Source organism: Pseudopipra pipra, chromosome 11 (genome assembly GCF_036250125.1).
Source record: "Pseudopipra pipra isolate bDixPip1 chromosome 11, bDixPip1.hap1, whole genome shotgun sequence".
NCBI classification, from domain to species: domain Eukaryota; kingdom Metazoa; phylum Chordata; class Aves; order Passeriformes; family Pipridae; genus Pseudopipra; species Pseudopipra pipra.
This window is the reverse complement of record NC_087559.1, coordinates 13,125,197-13,143,976: the sequence shown is the minus strand read 5'-3', so window position 1 is coordinate 13,143,976 and position 18,780 is coordinate 13,125,197. Positions and strand designations below refer to the sequence as shown.

Sequence of the window (18,780 nt, the reverse complement as noted above, 5' to 3'; positions counted from 1 at the left end):
GCAGAGAAAAGCCCTTCTACAATATTTTAGGATATGCCAGCTAAGGAATTCCAGTGAGATCATGGATCTTTTAGTATGCCTCAAATTACTAGTTAGTAAAATGATTTTTAAAAACAGGAATAGTCAAATCTGTCGCACTCACAAGTTTCTCTTTCTCTAGTTTTTGAAGTAAACCCTCCAAGTGACTCCCAGAACGGGACTTCTCCACAGCTTCATACAGGCTACAGTACAGGCCGTCCTTCAACACTGACACAGCACAAGGGGAAAAAGAGAAGGCAGGAAAAAAAGAAACAAATCTGTAGTTCAGAAAAATTGAAAATTCTGAATTTAAAAAAATGAAGGTAGAACTATTTACCTTCTTTTCCTACTTGGTAAGTTTCTTTAAAGAACAAAGCTGGTGAAATTTTTTTCTTCAGCTCATCAATGCTGGCAACCTTTTCAACCTCAAGCTTCTCAGGGCTGGAGAAAAAGGGTGGGGGGAGGGAGAAAAAAAATAAGGGCCTCTTTTTTTACCTCCCATAGTTCTACCCTCAGTGACCTGAAACTATTAAACACATGCTCTTAAAAATAATTTCTTTGGACTATCTCATGCCAGTGGTGTTTACTCTTGCAAAGGAGTGTGTGTCACTTCAATGGAAAAAGAAAAAATCACAACAAAACACTGAACAGCAAAGAGATGTTAACAGTTGTGTGCCTGAACTCCAGGAAGCTCTGGACATGTATGACTCCAGTCTAGTCTGACATATATAAAGCACTTAGTATTTTAGATTTTCATCTGAATATATCCCAAATCCAGTAGAAAGAGTTTTAACACAACAGTATTTTAGACTTAATGTTTAAATGGCAATACTCACAGCTTGCATGGAGGGAAGGAACATGTTGCTGATTTTAAGGAAACATGGCACACAAGTTTGCCCTTATTCCAAAGCTGTCCCCTCCATACTGTAACAGCAGATTTCTCTAAATTAAGATGGAAAAAGAAAGACTAAGTGAAACCACTTGCTAAGTGGGACTGAAAGAAAATGGCAGCAAAGAGGCTGCTGAATTTCCAAAACCAGTTTAGGGAAAATTTTATACTAATACCAGACCAGACAACAATGTTAAAAGGTAACAGGGTGATTTCAATCCTATCATGTTTTGAACTGCTTAAGCAGTTCATCCAGAGGATGGATGTTACCTACACCTGTCTATATCCCGTTGATCCCAACATCTGAGAAATGATATCCTCTTTCCTTACCTTAACTGCCAACCACTTTCATACATATTAGTTTGGCTTGAATGAGGTTCAAAAAAAAGCAGGACAGAGGACTGTATTATTTGAAATGCCACTGAACAGGAGATTCAGGAACTGAAGAACAGTTCTTACTACACTATAAGTAGAAAAGGAGGGAAAAAAGATTTTGATTTTGTTCACTTCTGGTTTGTTCTGATAAAAGAAGATACATATTAAGGTGTTTGTTCCACCATCCAGTATCAGGAAGAGATGCCTGCAATCAGCATGGTACAGGATAACACTCAGGTACACAGTCAGCATAACTAAGTTGGTTGAACATAAAATCACATGGGGAAAAACATCCAAAACTTTCCATGTCTGTATCATAAAAACAAAAAAATGCAGTTCATTCTTACCTGTTCTTCTATCTGTGTTGAAGGTGTTTGGTCTAAGCAAAAGACAGACAGAAGGACTGGGTTGTAACAGAAAATTCTGGCCACTCCATTTTACAATAAGGATACTTTATCAGTCTAATGAAACAGTACCACTGGTAACTGACTCTGTAACCTCAAGCAATCAACACTGCAGCATCCTGTGCTATTTTAGGTATCTTGATAATGGGTTTCAGCACCCCACAGTTGAGCTCCCACATCTGCATGCCTTCCTATCAGCACAGGTATCACATGCTACCTGTGATCAACTGCCCACTTAGATATTCTCTCCACCAGCAGTAAGATACCAATGAAGAGTTCAGTGACAAAATATACAGAATATTATTTTAGAATACCAAGCAAGATAACGTTGTGAACATTTTTATGTCCATGAATTTCCTCAGTTAGGTAAAAACCCCCCACTATACATGCATTCCACCTTGGCAGAAGCCAAGTAGGTGGAAAAAAACCAGCGGAAGTGCTTCCCACAGGACAGTCTGCTGCATAAAACCAATTCTGCCACTTCTTGCTTTGCATTAGAAGTATTTATTATGCTAAGCCCCTGTGACATGTCCATTCATTTCAGCACTGTTCATTAAAATCATTTCTAAGCTACTGCCAAAAGCTATGAATTCTTCATGTCGCATGCAGCTCCAAAACTCATTTCCTGGCTTACCTTGATGAGGACGAGAATTTTGGTCCTTGCGCCATGCCACCTTTATAAGTAAATGAAACAACAGCATGAGGACAAACATGTCTTGGTCTTCGCCTTATCTCACCAAAGCCATATTCATAAAAATAGTACTAGGAAAAAAAAGCAAGCACAATGTTAAATTAGAAGGCTGGACCAACAGTCAATTTCTTTAAAAGCTGGTATCTAAAATAAGGAAGCTTTTAAATGCTGTTCTTTTTTGTACTTTATAATACAATCGATTAAGGTAGTTTTTTTACCTTCTCCCTCCTTTATCAACCACTGACAGATGAACACTACTTCAGGAGCTAATCAAGAATGAAAAACTGATTTTGCACCATTTATTTGAAAGTATATTCTTGATGAGCTAAGGGACAACTAACAAAAACAAAAAAAAAATTCACTGAGGAAAGTGAGCCTTGCAGTGAGTTTTGGAGTCTATCCTTAGTTCAGTCACAAAATTCTAATGTTAAATGTTAATTAAGGCAAGTTTGTAATGAGAAATGAAAAAATGTATTCGTTTTTTAGCCCAGCTCTCATTTACAGAAGACAAAAGAAGTTAATACTGAAGAGAATGCTTTCAAGTACGGATCCTGCATGTACAGATGGTGGAATAATCTGACTGCACCAGATTACTGCAGTAATAGAGACTGAACACCTGGAGGAACAGAAATGCTTGGAACTGATTCCATTCTCTCCTCCCTCACCATCTCCAAACCTGAGAATCTGATAAGAGAAACAAAAGAAAGAAAGAAAGAAAGAAAAAAAAATACTATTCTTTCCTAGTCAACATTTTCCCTTTTATGAGACTCACTTAATGACCACAAGCCAATTATACTTTTACACTTCAAACTCTACATATTATCTCCTCTCTTCCCCAGCCTACATTCCAGCTCCCAGGTACATTCCCTAGCTATTTCCCATTCCACCTACACTCTAATCTGAAGGAGATCTTCTCCATCAGGTTCAGGTACACACAAGGGAAACAGGAGAGGCTGACATCTTGTTCTGGATTTTCTAACACAGGCACCCGTGGGCCTCTCCACACACCCACTGGAGCTCTACAGGACATGCTCAGTGTTGTATTTGCAGTGATTTGATCATTTCAGAAGTTTTCTCTGTGAAGTTTCTATATAAGCAGCTACCACATGCTCAACTTTACCTGAGTTCGGTCATAGGCTCGATAAGACAGCAAGGAGGTTATTTTATGTGCATTCTTTGAAATGTGACACTCGTGATTTGGGGTTGGATCTAACACACTCTTTACAGTTGATTCCATTGCTTTCATATCAATGTGGTCATAGATGCTTTTCATTTTTCCCTGTAATAAAGCAGAAGAACTGTAAGCAGAAGCTTTTTCCTGAAAATTGGCAAATTGCTTGAAGTATCAAAGGAAGTAAGAGCAGGGAAAATAAAATAGGCCATTAAAAAAGTAAATTATAGAAGTATATTATTTTCATACTTACAAAGAAAATACATTTTTTCCTTCTACAAAAAATTTATTATGCATTATGTAAACCCAATGTCAACACTGGATTTTAAGCCTGGTAGGATTCTAGTTTCTCTATAAGCAGATAATTTTGCAAATTAAAATTAGGGTTAAAACCACCTGTGTGTTATCAGTAAGCAATACAATCCTTCAAGAAGAGCAAGATAAAATTACCTTTATTATTTTAAAAACAATCACATCTCCAGCTGCTCCTTCTTGTAGAGGATTAGACTGCAATAAATCAGCATACTTGGAGATATATACACCTGAGAGAGGTATAAAAAAGACCCAACAGAATACATTATGCTGAATGTTAAAACATATTAGAGGTTTAAAAACCATTACATGGGATTAAAAATCAAGGTACATCAAATAATAAAGACAAAACTGACACTCAAGTGCAAAAGTAAAATAATTTTTTGCTTTTCAACACTTAATTATTACATAGATTTTAAGGCTTCAAACACTGTCCTTTGTTGGTCTGGCTGACTACCTCAGATCAAAGAACTACAACTGAACTCAGGAACTCTTTGCTTTGGTTCCTCTCATTCCAAGTCTGTATTTAACAGCTTTGGTAAATTGGCTCCAGAACCTTTACCAGCTACACCAGCAAAAAATTATACGCTCATACCCCTTTGTTCTCCTCCACCTCGCCTCTGTTCTGCCTTCAATATTCATGTTGTCTCTGTATCACGTTACTCTTACAGAGGATGACAATTATTTCCTAATTTTCTGTGTGAAAAGCTTTGTGAAAGGACCTTACTGCCTTGCTCTTTTAAAACTCTTAACACCTCACAACTCTTTGAAGTCTCCAATCTATCTATGCTCCAGTTGGATTTGTGGAATCAAGAATTTCAGTTCTATCTATATCAATACTGAGCCACTGTGTGCACAGGGTATTTCTGAATGCACAGGTGTGTATGTACAAACACAGAGGCACACAACCACACACACTGCATTAGCTCTCTGGCCTCCCAGTTTTACTGGAAAGATGTGGTATATTGGCTTGACTTAAGCCAAAATGAGAATTAGTTCTTCCCTTTGGGAAGGGAATTTAAGCGAACTAGTCAAAAACAGAGTTATGAAATAATGTTCTGATGTCTGTCTACTTTGCTAAAAATACCTGGCTGGGATATTCCTGCAGTAAGTGACACAAAAAGGACTGAAAGTTGACACAACTGTCTCACATTATCTGCCAACTGATACTGAGCAACATCAGCACTTGTAAGCAGAAGATAATTACCCATGGAAGGGCTGCCGAGGATTGATATTTCGGAGTTGCCAACCTCCAGCCCCTTTTCACATATGCTTTGGATCTAAAGAGAACAGACATTTTTTTAAGCAACTCTATCAGGAAAGCCAGGATATGAACAGAACAAACAGTGAGAAATGACAATTACAGAATTTAGATTGATATTAAAAAATAACTCCAACCCTTACAGAGGCAAGATTAGTCTGAATTGCTTTATAAAACTGTCAAACTGTTCAAGTCGAACACTGAGCATGAAGCAGTTACACAGCCTCACCTGTATCTTGAAAAACAACAGTCTCCCTATACCTTAAAGACTGTTTATGAAAGTTACTTGCTTGTAATACAGAAAATTTTAATATTTAAAACAGAAGTAAACCTGCCAAATGAGTGAATGCTTAAGAAATCCTGGCTCTATAACAGCAGAAAAAGCAGAGAAATGCCCTTTCAATCACTGATTAAAAATACATGATCAAAGAGGAGACACAGAAGACAACACACATTTTCTAATATTACAGGTTACCTCGTTGATGAAAAAAACCCCAAGCAACCACCAAAACCCAACTACAATGAAAACACAAAATATTCCTCCTTCTATAAAAAAACCCCCAAACACAGAACCAATAAACATCCACGTGCCATCCAGAAAATCTATCCTTTTATTTATAAAACAGAGCCTAAACCAGAGAAGATACTTTACAGCTACCTCAAATATTATATCCCTTTCCCATTTCTCTACACCTTCCAGGGCTGGAATTAAAAAATTAAAGCTACTAAAAAAACCCCAAACCTCTTCACTGCTAAAGGAGAAAGCATTTCATCCTTACCTTCCACGGCTTCACCAAGAGGAAGGCGTAGCTCTCAGAGAGCTCCTTTTCCAGGCGACCATCACATTTCAGCTCCCTGCGTTTTTCTTTGAACTGGTATTACAGAAAGTTCTTAACACGGGAAGACAGATCACTCCTTCACACTCAAGGCTCAGTGTTTTAAGACCCTATCTATGTTAGCAGATCCGAGGGTACAAAAAATAATCGTAAGATGATCCAAATGACACTCTAGTACGCTAAAATTAAATTTCAAAATCGTTGTATCTGTGGGAAATATAATTGGCTTTATCTGCCCAAGTATTTCTTTGTTTTTTTTAAGAAAGAGACACTCTTCAAATAAACCTGTGCAGTGACATTTTTGTTTTATCTTTGTTAGCAGAACTAGCTAGAACCATCCAGCTCAATGCCTTCCACATCATATTTTGAAACTGCAGGAAATACAACTTCTTCTTTTTTAGGAGACAGATTATCTCTTACACTGTGCATGTACTTCTGCAGATGCACCTCCCGTATGCTACTGAGGTGGTTTTTACCAGCTGCAATACTCTTTAGCTGTAACCATGAATATTTAATGTTATAGTAGCAAAAAATACTTCAGTTTACTTTAAAGCTCCAAGATAGTAATTACAGTAAATAAATTATATATTCAGTTACTTCATCTGTGAAGCTTTTTGGCACTGGGAATGAAAACTGATTTCAGAGTGATGAAAACAAGCCAAGGCTGGATTTAAGAGACACCAGATAAGATACAGAAGTGCTTCACCCAAGATGCTCCACTTACTACTTCAAGTAGTCAACTTGTTAAAGTACTTCTTGGAAAACAACAAAACTACAGAGACTATGAAAATTTAGTGTGTCAGGCATATATTTTAATCTTAAGTTTCACAGGAAACATCAAGCCTTGCAAAAAAGACATCTTTCTAGGTTATTAAAAAGACATAAAAGTTTAAGAAAATTTTTGAAAATTAAAAATACATAGAGAGAAGTGGTGCCAAATACTCAAAAAAGACTAAAAGAAAAACTGTATCTGGCAGGCGAGAGTTTACATCTATGCAGTAATAAACTTGACTGAAAAATAGCTGCTTATATTTGTGGGGATGTGAGTTCATAATTAATTGTAATTAAGTATTAAGCACACAAGTAGAAAATAATCTCCAGGTCTTTGCCTCTAGATTCAGAAAAAATATTGTCATTTGACTGGTACCTTAAGGAGAAGCCACAAGTATACTCACTTCGTTTTCCAACAGTTCACTATGAACTAAGCTGGCTCTCTCGTAATGGAAATTGGACACTGAACTTGCATCCAAGTAAGATGAATGCAGAATCTTCAAAATATCTTCAAATTCTCGAGAACCTGAAGCTACTGGCTGAAAGAGTGCTATAAAAGAGAAGAAATAAAATAATAAGCACCAATATATCTGTGGGAAAAAAATCCAAAATTCTCCAGTTCATTGACAGTTTATGCATGAAGACAAATGGTTCGTGATTCAATTGGAAAAGATGGACTTTAGAAAAATTTATCTTTAAGTTGCCTAGAATTATAGCATCTTAAAAAAAAAATCACATTTCTTCACGCTTTTTTAACATTACTCTGGAGCAGCTGCTAGTTGTCAGAAGTTTATAAGGGAAGCACCTCAAGTCTGAATTTACCCTTTGAAAAACATCTAATACGTATTGCAAAACACTGTAATTAAACTTTAAGAACTGTAATTAAACTAATTAGCTCTTTTAATTAAGAAGCAGGAACAAATTGTTCTAATAAAAACCTCAACGAGAGCTTCATAGCTTGGCCTCGCTTCAGAACCATTATGGGGTTTTGTGTTTGCTTGCTTATGGCAACTGAAGCTACATATGAATAAATTCAATACTGCTTCAAGAAGACAAGTAAGTTCCCATTATTTAAAAATCCCACTGCCTGTGTTCATGCTTTATGATCTCATTCCTTATGATAATGGCTTCAAAAGGAAAGCCCTTCCTTTATCTGCTGTTGTAAAAATTCTCCTTCTGGGCAAACCTTTGCCTGAATTCCCTCAGGGAATCTTTCATGTCCCCAAGTTCCTTTATCTATATTTGGGTATCAAAGTGACAAACTGATCAGAAGAACAATCCCAGAGTGGGCCAGCAGAGAACATGAGCGCAGATTTTAAGAGCAGTGGTTGGGAAAATAACATCTCTGGGGGATCTGAACCAGTACAACACAAAAAAAGTGTTTTTTCTCCTCAGAGTAACCTGCAAACCACGCACCAGAAGTGCAGAATTTTTACTATAGCTCCATTAGGAAGAACTACGATAGCACTAATCTCACAAAAGACCATCTACCATTACTGTAACAGCAAATTAAATTTAGTTACATGTTCAGAGTATATTCTCCAATTTCATTAAATAATAGGGCAGTTTAGATAGCAATCTTTTCCTCATTTGCAGGAAATATTTACTGCATGAGCCTCTATATAAAACAAATGTTCCTAATGAAAACTGTTTCGTGTTATCTAGTAAAGCTGCATTTATACACACACTTTAGGATGTAATACCACATGGGCAAACTAAAGTCAAGCAATGATTCCAACAACACCAGCACAGTGAGTGATTTTTTAAGAGCCTAAGTTCTGAGATTAGGAAATCATGCTTTTATAATATCCCTTTTAATAACACCACCTTCATTCTTGAAAGGCTGACAGCAGTATGGGGGAAAGAAAACTGAGAGTGTATGGAATTTTCAACTTAGCATTACTAAGGCTGAATGCACTTGTACTGAAGAGAGAAATACTTACTAATAAAACAGAAAACAAGCCTACTATGTGTGTACACGTGCTGGAAAAGCACCTCCTGTTCCACCCATCCCCAAATAGCTCTTGGGCACTACACCACCAGGGTTTAGTAACTCCCTGTCAAAAAGATCTGAGTTTCACACGCTGTCAGCTCCTCAAAAGGACCATTTAAGGCAGAAGGTTATCTCTGCCAGCTGCTTGTCCAAATCTCCTGTTTTCTTAACAGCATTTCCCTTCCAGGCCCTTCCCCGAGTTACTTGCTCAGTGAAAACCAGCCTCTGCCCTCCATGTGGAGCCCCAGCAATAGAAAGCCCTACAGGATCAGCAAGAAAGAGCAACGGCAAAGCATACACGTCTTACCTTCTTCCCAGATCCAAATCTAGGAAGAGCCACAGTATTACACCAATTAAGATCCTGTCATATGTGCAAGAATTGTCAACTGTGTTCCCATTTGTGTTTAAACATTTCCTGCTTTGTGGAAAGCTCTGACAAGTGAGCTCAAACTTGCCCCAAAGCAGTAAGTCCTCGTTCTCCTGCTAGGAAGAACCTACATAAACTACTATCCAATTAGCTCTCAACAGATTTATGGAAGGGCTCCACCTATTCCTGAAATTATGGAATACAGAAAATTAAAGAGGTTTTTTAAAGACTGTTGCAGTTTTTTTCTTCCAGAATTTGAGGCACTGCAGACATCAGGTTCTTAATAAAAACGTGGAACACTGAGGTGTAGGAAGGCGCTGCTCTTTAGTTTGTCACCTAAGCAGTGGTGTTCAAGGGCAGCGATGTTCTAAAACCTTCATGTCACCACAGCACAGCCTGTACCGCTATTGAAGGAAGGAGTTCAGAAGCAAGACAAAAATAAAAGTAAAAAAGGAAAAGTACTAAACTAGACCTTCTCAGCATCGCCAAAGCCTGTTGCTACCAGGCAAATGATGAAATCACTGAGCTTATTTCCAGTCCTACATCAAAGACCAGCAGTGTGTACATATGCATCTTGCAGGCTTGCTGTACAAACCCGAGGGGGATGTGCTGCACCTTTACTGACCTGTGTTAATTAAACAGCAATAAAGTAAGGACTAACCTGCAGCATCCTTACAACACAAGTCAATTATTGTGGGTTTTGCTGGCTTGCTTTCCATAAGTAAAAATAAGTAAATACCGTGTTTGTTCAGCTTCTACCCAGGGCATTGGAACTTGTGTTAAGTATTTTTTGGTGGAAACTGAGTTAATGAGTACCAACTAGCCAGGGACAGGTACTGGACCTGATGTCTGGATGCATGTCATGCTATGATTCTCCTTCACAGCTGTCTGATGCTTCAACTTCAGAAAGCTGAGATTGGAGCTAATGAGTTTGTTGTTTTCTTTTAAGTCAGAACAAGACAGAGACATCCTCCTTAAGAAATCCTGAACCAACTTTTAAGTGAAGTACTTCTGAAGTTCTGAAGTACTGATGTTCTTATCAGCTAAGCTGGCAGAATGCTAGCATTCTTCACATACAAGTGCTCTTGCTGCACAAACTCCACTGAGAAGCACCATTTTAAGTCTTCTTTTTTTTGCTCATTTTTTAAGACTAAGACCAAAATTATGTGGTGTAAATGGACCATAAACTTCATGACTTTTTCAGCCCAAAATGTCTTTTGCTCTCAAAAGACCTAAATAGTTATCAAGTTCATGGACTCACTGAAGTCCCCATGCAGCGAACAGCAGACACATGTTGTCTACCAAAGATATGGAAAATTAGAAAAGGCAAAATGATTAAGTAGAAAAAGGGACAACCTGGACCTCCAAGCAAGTATTGCTGAGATTTTCAGGGATAAAAGCAAGACCTGTTTTCCCCCCTGTTTCTCAGCCTGAGAAACAGCCAGTTATCCTGGCAGACTGTGTAAACAAATGTCCAGCTTTAATCAACAAGCAACCCCCTTTAAGTCACTGGTTGCCTCATCAGCAGGATTTCTGGTACTGTAACTCAGAGTTCAGCCACTTAAAAGTGCTCTTCTTGTGCTTTATCCTTAAAATTTGCTTTCCCAGTCCTATTAAAAATCTCTGAAGTTTCAAACAGACTTGAAAACCTCTGAAGATGCCAGGACAACAAGCTAAGCAGGAAGATGAACAAAAGAAATAAGCTACTCAAGAGAGGCACATGTACCAAGAAAACAAACCTTCAAGACAGTTCTAAGGAGGAAAACAAATGAAGGTACATCTTTAACAAGTCACCTCACAGCCAACCTTTCAGTTTTGTTTCCTGAATTCTTACACTGGGAAACAGAATGAGGAAATCAGAAAAATATTCTCAGTGACAAGTAACTACAGTTGCTTTTTTTAAATACTGTGTTTCCTCCAGATTCATTTCTCCACATTGCAAGGCTTTCTATTGACTTTCAGTCCCTACTTAAATCTCCAGAGGAGAGACCCTTCAGAAAGGCTAAATAAGCAGCTGAATCTCAAAATTATGGTTTTTTGCATTACAGATTCAATTTTTCTTTGCTTCACAATCAAAAATTGTCCCTGAAACACATTTTGGTTCTTAAAAAAGTAAGAAAAATAAGGAAAAAAAAGAAACAAAACAAAACCAAAAAAAAACCAGACACCTATGACAAAGTCATCCTGTGTATACTTTGTACATTACAACTAAGCTTTCATAATCAAGGTATCTCTCAGGATGGTATGCCCAAGAAAGAAGTGGCAGTTTAAAAAGCAAAATAAGTACAATTCCACAGCAAGGAAGTATGGAGGAAGCTATTGTTTCATGCTGGACTTCAGAATCCAGCCAAGAGAGACCTTTTGAGACGGACTGATGATTTTCTGATTATTTTGCAATGTAAGAAGACATATTTGAACACTGGCACAAAGCATATATCCTACAGTGTCAGATGATCAACGCACTGCTGAGCTTCTAGTTCAGTTCCAGAACTGACTGAATTGCACCATTTCTCAAATGACAGCACAAATCCCAATAGCAACCTGGTTGTCCTCAAAGACCACGCTGGCAGTCCACTCCGGCTAGTGCTGCCTGTGATAGACTACGATGAATGATATTTTTTATCAAACAGGATGTTCTGCTTTAACCGCTAAGCTAAGACAAATGCTAAACCGCAAAGAATTATGCAAATGCTTATGCAAGGTATACCTTAAGATTGCCAAATGCTCTAAGAACTAAAAGAACAGCCCATATAAGGAAGACGATTGCTGCTAGAGCTAAAGGGCAGAAAGAGGACACCCGAGGAAGACGTCTTACTTCAGCCTCGACGCCCACCAGGAGGCAGAAAAGACCCCCTAGCAACAGCCCGGGCATGCGCCGAGTACTAATGCCACATCACGGAAAACGGAACTGGAGGAATATAAAAAGAGACTGTCTTAGCATGTTAGCGCGGCAGTTGGTGGAGCGGTGACTCCCCTGTCGCCCAGCGCAGCATTTCCTCATATTCTGCTTGCTAGATCTGGGCAATTAATAAATTTTAATTGGTACTTTGATCCATTGTGGTCCCAATTTATGACACTGCCTACCAACGGTGCTGTCACAGCACCTTACTGATCACACGCTGAGAGACCAACACTCAGCAGCCCTAAGCCCACAAGCACCATGGACTGAATGGAGAAAGGTCTGCTGGGAGAACTTCCAAAACCTCAAGTCATCAGAACCATTACAATGCCCAAGAACTTTTCTGGAGGGTGAAAGGGAAAAAAAGACAATTGCACCAAAGAGTAAGGCCTTAAGAATGGTTCAAATGACCTTGACATTAGCAAGTCAGTTTTTGAAGGCAGAGAACGTCTTCCTCTTCTACACTAGAAGTCACATAAGTGCAAGGACTGAAGTACATACCTACAACCTTTTGCACACTGCAGGAGATGGCTCTGCATAAGCGAATAATGAATTAGATGACTGAAAAGGTATCTTGCAGGTTTTCCTACATACTGGAACTTCAAATGTCAGTAGTTAAGTACTTAACATTTTTGAGATATATTTAAAGGTATTCACATGTAACCACACTTGGGTGTGACACATAGAAGTGCACGAGGCACCATGTTATATTCAGATATTTTTCTGTCAGATGACTTATAAGGGACCTTTTTCCTCCAATCAACCCAGTCCTTTCTACAATGAATCTCTGCCAGCCTTGTACCACCCCAAGCGGGGTTGCAATGGAAAAGAAACGAAAGAAAATGGGAACATAATGGAAGGAAAGACTGGATAATGAAATAAACCTACCTTCATCTCTTCCTTACAGAAGAAAGCATTTCAAGAAGTTAAGATGTTAGACTCTTCTCTGAAGAACTAGAAGCCTATGCGAACAAGTATTTTTGTGATATGGACTAAGTTACCTACCCCACATTGCAAAAGGGAAAGAAATTAGATCAGTTTTTGTGAGGAAATTAGATGTGTCTTCAACTTCACTTACCAAAATTAAAGTTAAGCAGAAATCTTGTGAAAAGCAAGATCTACCACTGGCTTTTAGAGGAAGAGTTACTCAGAAACAAACAAACAAAAAAACGCCCCTGGACACTTGGAAGCAGAATGCTTCCAAGGCGAAGCACAAGAACGTGGGATGCTCCCTTCTCCCCTGCAAAGAACTTTCACCAGATAAGAACAGTCTTCTGTGTATCATCAATGAAGGACAATTCTGCTCATTGTTTGTTACTCTATCCTACACAGGATTACACTCCTCTCCTGCAGGGAGGAGGTCAGAAGGAAGATAAAAGCGAACCATCTTCTCCGACGTCCGTGTCCCAGAGAACCATCTTCTCCGCATGGGACTGCACCTCCAGAAGCGGAGTCGTGATCAACTCACAGCCCACCCTGAGTGCATCGAGCTTCTCCTCCTTTTAAAGCAACGGTCTGAAATTCAAGCCGAGTTTTGGGTTTGATTTTTTTTCCTCCTTCTTGTGACAAAATGAAAGGCAGAAAGAAAAGAGGGAGGGGTAGGGAAAGAACGTAAAAGCCTGACATTAAAATCGTCTCTGCAGCAGCCTCGCGAGTGCGAGCCAGCAGAGCCTCCTCCACACCCGCAGGGTTTGCATGCAGCCGTGTGAGGTGCCTGGGAGCCTGCCTGATGGATCGGATGGAGGGGAGCGAGGGAGAGAAGGGAAGGGGAGGGAAGGAACAACCTTTCTTTTCTCTCTTCTTCCTGGGGATCTGAAAGTTCCTCCTAACAGGCTGGTGGTCTTCTGGGGGCTTAGGGAGAGGGGGCGGCCCCCCGAGCACACCGCTGGGCGGCTGCTTCTGTTCATGTGCCGTCGAGATGCTGCTCCTGCGCTGGCTGCTGCCAGTGATGCTGAGGTTTGTGGGGACCTTGTCCTCTGCAGCAGCAGAAGCCACCAGCAGCGCCTCCCCAGCGCTACTGCTCTCAGAGCGTCCGCCATTTTGTGTGGTGTCCTCAGCGGCTCCCGCTCTGTTACTCCCCACTCCGAGGACGCCCGCGCTGGTCTTCTCCGTCCGCTGATGCTGCTCCCGCTCCATCTCGCCGCCACTGGGGATCACGGCATCCGTCATTCCCTCCGGAGAAGCGAGCCCGGCAGCCCGCGCCTTCTCTTCTGCCCAGCACAGCGCCCCTGCCCAGCGCCAGCACCAGCACCGCCCGCCGCCCCTGCTCTCCCCCCTCCCGCCTCACGGCGGCCCCTGAGCCGCCCCCGCCCCGGCGCACAACATGGCGGCGGCACAGGCACCGGGGGCGGGGCCGCGGCCGGCCCGGCTCAGCCAATCCGCTCGCGTCACACGTTATAAAAAGGGGTGCGGAAAGCGCTGCTATCTCTGGGATGGGGCGGCACCGGCTCCGCTCCGCGCCCCCACCGCCCTCTAACGCCCCCCACACCGCTCCCCGCCGGCCGCCCTCTAACCCCCCACACCGCTCCCCGCCGGCCGCCCTCTAACCCCCCACACCGCTCCCCGCCGGCCGCCCTCCCGTGCTAGCTGCCCTCCCGCTCACCGGCCCCGCGCGGTACTCGCTGCGCTCTCGCACCGCTTGTCACCCACCGCCCAGCCCCGCCCGGTACCTGGTACATATTCATGACATGTCCCAACACTTATTAGCATATATACAATCCATACAGGGTCTCTGAGGGGCTTCACTGAGGGGTCTTTAGTGGTCCTCTCTGGAGCCCATAAAGTTCTAAGTGACTTATGAGTCACTCACAAGAAGCCCTATGAGCTTCTTTAAGACAATACACCTGGTTATAGAATAACTTGGTGTTTCTTGGCTGGCTGCCTCAGTTCCCATCTTCATTTTCTTCACTCTGTTGGTTCTTTTCAATCCCTTGGCTCAGCTATAGGTAGTTTCTATATTACATTCTGCTGCACTAACTATTACTTCTTGTTGCATCTCGAAACTCTGATATAATCCCCTGGAGGGAACGGGCTCCCCAGAGCAAACCGATCCCGTGGTAGTGGTGTAATAAGTAAGCAATGGTAAAATTTACTCGTCAAAATATATATATTGTATTTTCTGTATATTATAGCTAATGCTTGGTTGGGACTAGGAAGTTGTAAGCTGCGGAATAGTTAACTGCTGTGTTATTATTATAAGTTGACTGTCCTGCAACTGGCAGTTCCCAAGTTGGCAAAGATAAAGTATTCTGCTTTACTGAGCACGTATACGATATCCTGCTTTTCTAAAAATATTGTCTAAGTTACTCATTAGAAAAGGAAGAAAAGAACAAGGATCAGAGGGTCAAGGATGGAGATGATAAAGAAGAGCCAAGGAGAACATCTGGATCATCTGGATACCTTCCCATATTCAGCTCCAAGGACATTGGGCTAATTAAAACTATTGAATGGAAAGTCCCTGGCACTTGGAACGGGCCTGCAACAGAACCAACCAGAACAAAGCCCGCAAACCCAAGCCCAATCAAGAGCTAACAAGTGACTATGACTATAGTCACTTGTTAGTGAAAAGTATAAAAGTTGCTGTTTGTTTTTATTGGGCTTGTGGGCCGGTGGAGAGCAGGGGTCTCTCCAGGCCACCCAGCACGCTGATTTGCTTATCTGCACTTTATATAAATCTTACAATAAATTTTGCTGCTAAATTTTGATTTGGTTTATTTACCTATAACAGAGTTTTAGGTCCAGGACCCATTCAGGGGCTCACTGGAGCTCAGCACAGCTCCCTGGCCCCAAAAGGCAGCCCAGGCCTTGCACAGATACCTCGACAAACTCACCCCCTGAACAAAAAGTACACTGCACACAGCGCCAGGTCGCACTTCTTCCTCTAAAGTTTAAAGTTTCCTTTCCAAGGCATTGGAGAAAATGACAAAATTTCCCCTTTGATGAATAAAAATACATCATTAACAGTGAAAGGCAGGCAAAAAAATTCTTAATATGCTTTAGTAGGATTTTTCAATAGTCTCATAACCAGCTAACTTGTACTGGAGGAGAGTATCGTATCAGAGGGTTAACATTTATTCCCCTCTGCCACCGCCACTGCAAGGCTCACTGGTAAAAGAGGGGTGTGAATATGTGACAGCCAAAGCACAGACGTTTTTTTGGCAGCTCTGAGGAATGCACCGGGATTGAACAGTGCCTGCTGAAAATAACCCATTCTTGCAGTGCCTAAGAAATACGAATACCAGATGTTTAGTTTTACAAGTAAGTAACAAAATGTTAGTTTTCTTTACTAAAAGTATACTAGTGCTGTGCTTGTTGAACAAATGCATATATTAATTACCTACTTATACCGATTACCTTCAATCCTCGTAACTGTAGCTATTTATACTGTCACCTCAAAAGCAGCTACTGACCTTAAAAATGTGAAGTTTGCATGCTTGCAAGGTATGCAAGGAACATATATTTTAACCATATATTTTAACCTGGCCATTTTATTTAATTGATCTCTTTTTAGATTACCTGTAAGTCAAAAAATATAAGTAACGTACTAGCTCACACATGCCCTAGTGCTAGTGGTAGCTTCCAGGGTGTTAAAAGATAATAATTATTAGTTCTTAGAAGTCTTTGGTGAGCCAGCAATTTTAAATAGGGTAATTAGTATCTGTAACCATAATTTACATAAATTACAGAAACATAACACCAAATATTTCTCTGACTGCAGAAACATGGTGTTCTATTATCCAGAGGTAATAAACCCCACAAATGCAGTGTTCATCCTATGGATAAATCAAGACTGTCTCCCTGAGAATGTGATGTCCTGCCTCTGTGAGGGTTCAGTGGTGGTAAAGAGGATATTACAGATGAGTTGATATATTATTGGAATAATTTTGCTGTGCTTTACTTTGTTCAAATAAAATTTCCATATACAAGAAAAAAAATGAAAATACCAATCTAGTGCTACTTAAAGCTGTGTTAATCCATTATACACTTCCAAATATGTCAACCTGCTTTATTAAGTTTGAATTGGCAAAGCTGCTAAAATCACTTCTGGGCTGTGCATGTCTTCAGTATACAACTAGTTCAGCTGGTGTTTGGACCAAAGAAAGTAGCAAGTCTTGCTTATTGACAAAGCAACACACGAAGTTTTGCTCATTTACCACTTGCTTTAAAAACCTATGTCTTTGTAGTTGTACAGAATTCTTTTTCTGTATTAATTAACATAAGTCTTTATGTCACAAAAACTACTAAGTATTACTTGATAAATTACTTAACAATACCAGATCACTGTACCACTATGCATTTTAAATCTTGATAGATATAAAACAGGTACTAAGAATCCCAGTTCACAAAACAAAGGTACAGTGAAAAAACATCATAGGAAGAGATTACTTGAATACTCTGAAGTAAAAAAGGTTATAAAATCTGCCACCTTATTGTCTCTCTAAGCTTCTGGTTTCTGTGGTTTCTAATCCTTGCCAGGCATTCAACCACGACTCCCTGGCTTGCACCAAGTGGTTTCCCACCCAAGTACTAAGCAGCTGCAGACCCCTTTGATTCTGCAATCAGATCATATGTAGCACATTAGTATTACAGATTTAGATCAGATTAACAGCCACAAAATGGGACATTTTTAAGGAAGGCTTGTGTAAGGCTCCTTGCTCAAGGAGCAAACATGGGTTCTTGCTCCAGACATTACCTCGGTATTCCTTTATGAAAGTAAATTTAGAAATGCAAAATTACTCAATCTGAGCATATTCTTACAGTTTAATGTAAAAAACTAGAAATTACTATTTTACTTTCCAGAAATTGCTCTAGTGATGCAAAACACACCTCATTCCTTCAAATGTTTAAATGCTAATTTTGTGCTGACTAAATTTCAGGTGCCAGGAGATCAAAGATAGGAGAACTGTATCATTAATCTTTCTTCAAAGACCATGCAAAGAGAGGCACCTTTGGAAAATTCAGAAACAAAACCTAATTTACACACTTGGAAAGAGCTTTAGTATCATTTACCAGCCATGGAGAAAATATGCCTATGATATTAAAAGGTGAGACAAAATGGGGCAGTAGGATTGACTTGTCTCTGTAAGAGCAGGGATTAGTAGCAGAAATTTACCTGGTGCATTTTTCTTTAACAAATTTGTGATCCTCAGGTGAAAGTTTGAAAATACCTACTTGTATTTTTAAAATACATTCATTTTATCATGATTAATACATTAAATATCTTAAAATACTTTAATTTTAATGTAATCAAATCAGTTCTAAAAATACATCATAATTTCCATTAGATGGCACCATCAACCTGTAGAACAGATTACAGTATTTTAAAATCAGTATTCATGAGTAAGCATTAAATACAGAAGAACTGTCCATTCTGGATCTGGAACCCCTTTTTCAAAGGAAAAAAATCTTCCATATATGTGAAACTCAGCTTCAGACTCTGTTAGATCCTGGCAACCAAGCTTTGTCCCTGAAGTGCCAGGCAGCGTCACCATAAAACATCAACTTTTTCAAAAACTGCAATCCATTAAAGTGGTACCTTTAAGTTCTGATGTAGCTTTCAAATTCTAAAAATTTTGTGAGACCTCAAGAAACCTGGTCTCCAGTCCTGCAGAGGCACTCCTAAGGCAGTGTCCCTGGTTCAGGTGGCTCATGCTGAAATAGGAGAAATACGTTCTCTGCCTTGAGTTCAATTGCTGGCCTATCCTTTACCCAGATTCTGGCAACTGATTCTCTGGGACTGAGCTTGAGAGACCTTAAACTTACTGCTGCTGGTGTCTCATAACAGACCTTTGTG

At 40.1% G+C, this 18,780-nt stretch overlaps 1 protein-coding gene across 16 annotated transcripts in view; it reads right to left on the bottom strand.

The window, feature by feature from the left end:
- The window catches only part of TASOR (transcription activation suppressor), a 46,995-nt gene extending 32,520 nt beyond the window's left edge, over positions 1-14,475 (bottom strand). For 5 of the 16 annotated variants that reach the window (XR_010433469.1, XR_010433471.1, XR_010433470.1 and 2 more), the window contains exons 1-11: positions 13,772-14,408; positions 7,133-7,278; positions 5,901-5,993; positions 5,068-5,140; positions 3,999-4,090; positions 3,498-3,656; positions 2,321-2,448; positions 1,630-1,712; positions 855-960; positions 356-459; positions 143-246 (exon numbers count right to left, since the gene is read on the bottom strand). Coding sequence is in view for 12 of the 16 variants with exons in the window: in XM_064667644.1 (XP_064523714.1) it covers positions 143-246; positions 356-459; positions 855-960; positions 1,630-1,712; positions 2,321-2,448; positions 3,498-3,656; positions 3,999-4,090; positions 5,068-5,140; positions 5,901-5,993; positions 7,133-7,278; positions 13,772-14,156 (1,473 nt within the window). In the remaining 4 variants the exon portion in view is untranslated. Of the gene's footprint in view, positions 1-142; positions 247-355; positions 460-854; positions 961-1,629; positions 1,713-2,320; positions 2,449-3,497; positions 3,657-3,998; positions 4,091-5,067; positions 5,143-5,900; positions 5,994-7,132; positions 7,279-13,771; positions 14,409-14,470 lie in introns of those variants that run through there. The other 11 variants (XM_064667636.1, XM_064667641.1, XM_064667640.1 and 8 more) reach the window with 6 other exon arrangements.
- Between the last annotated feature and the right edge of the window lie 4,305 nt (positions 14,476-18,780).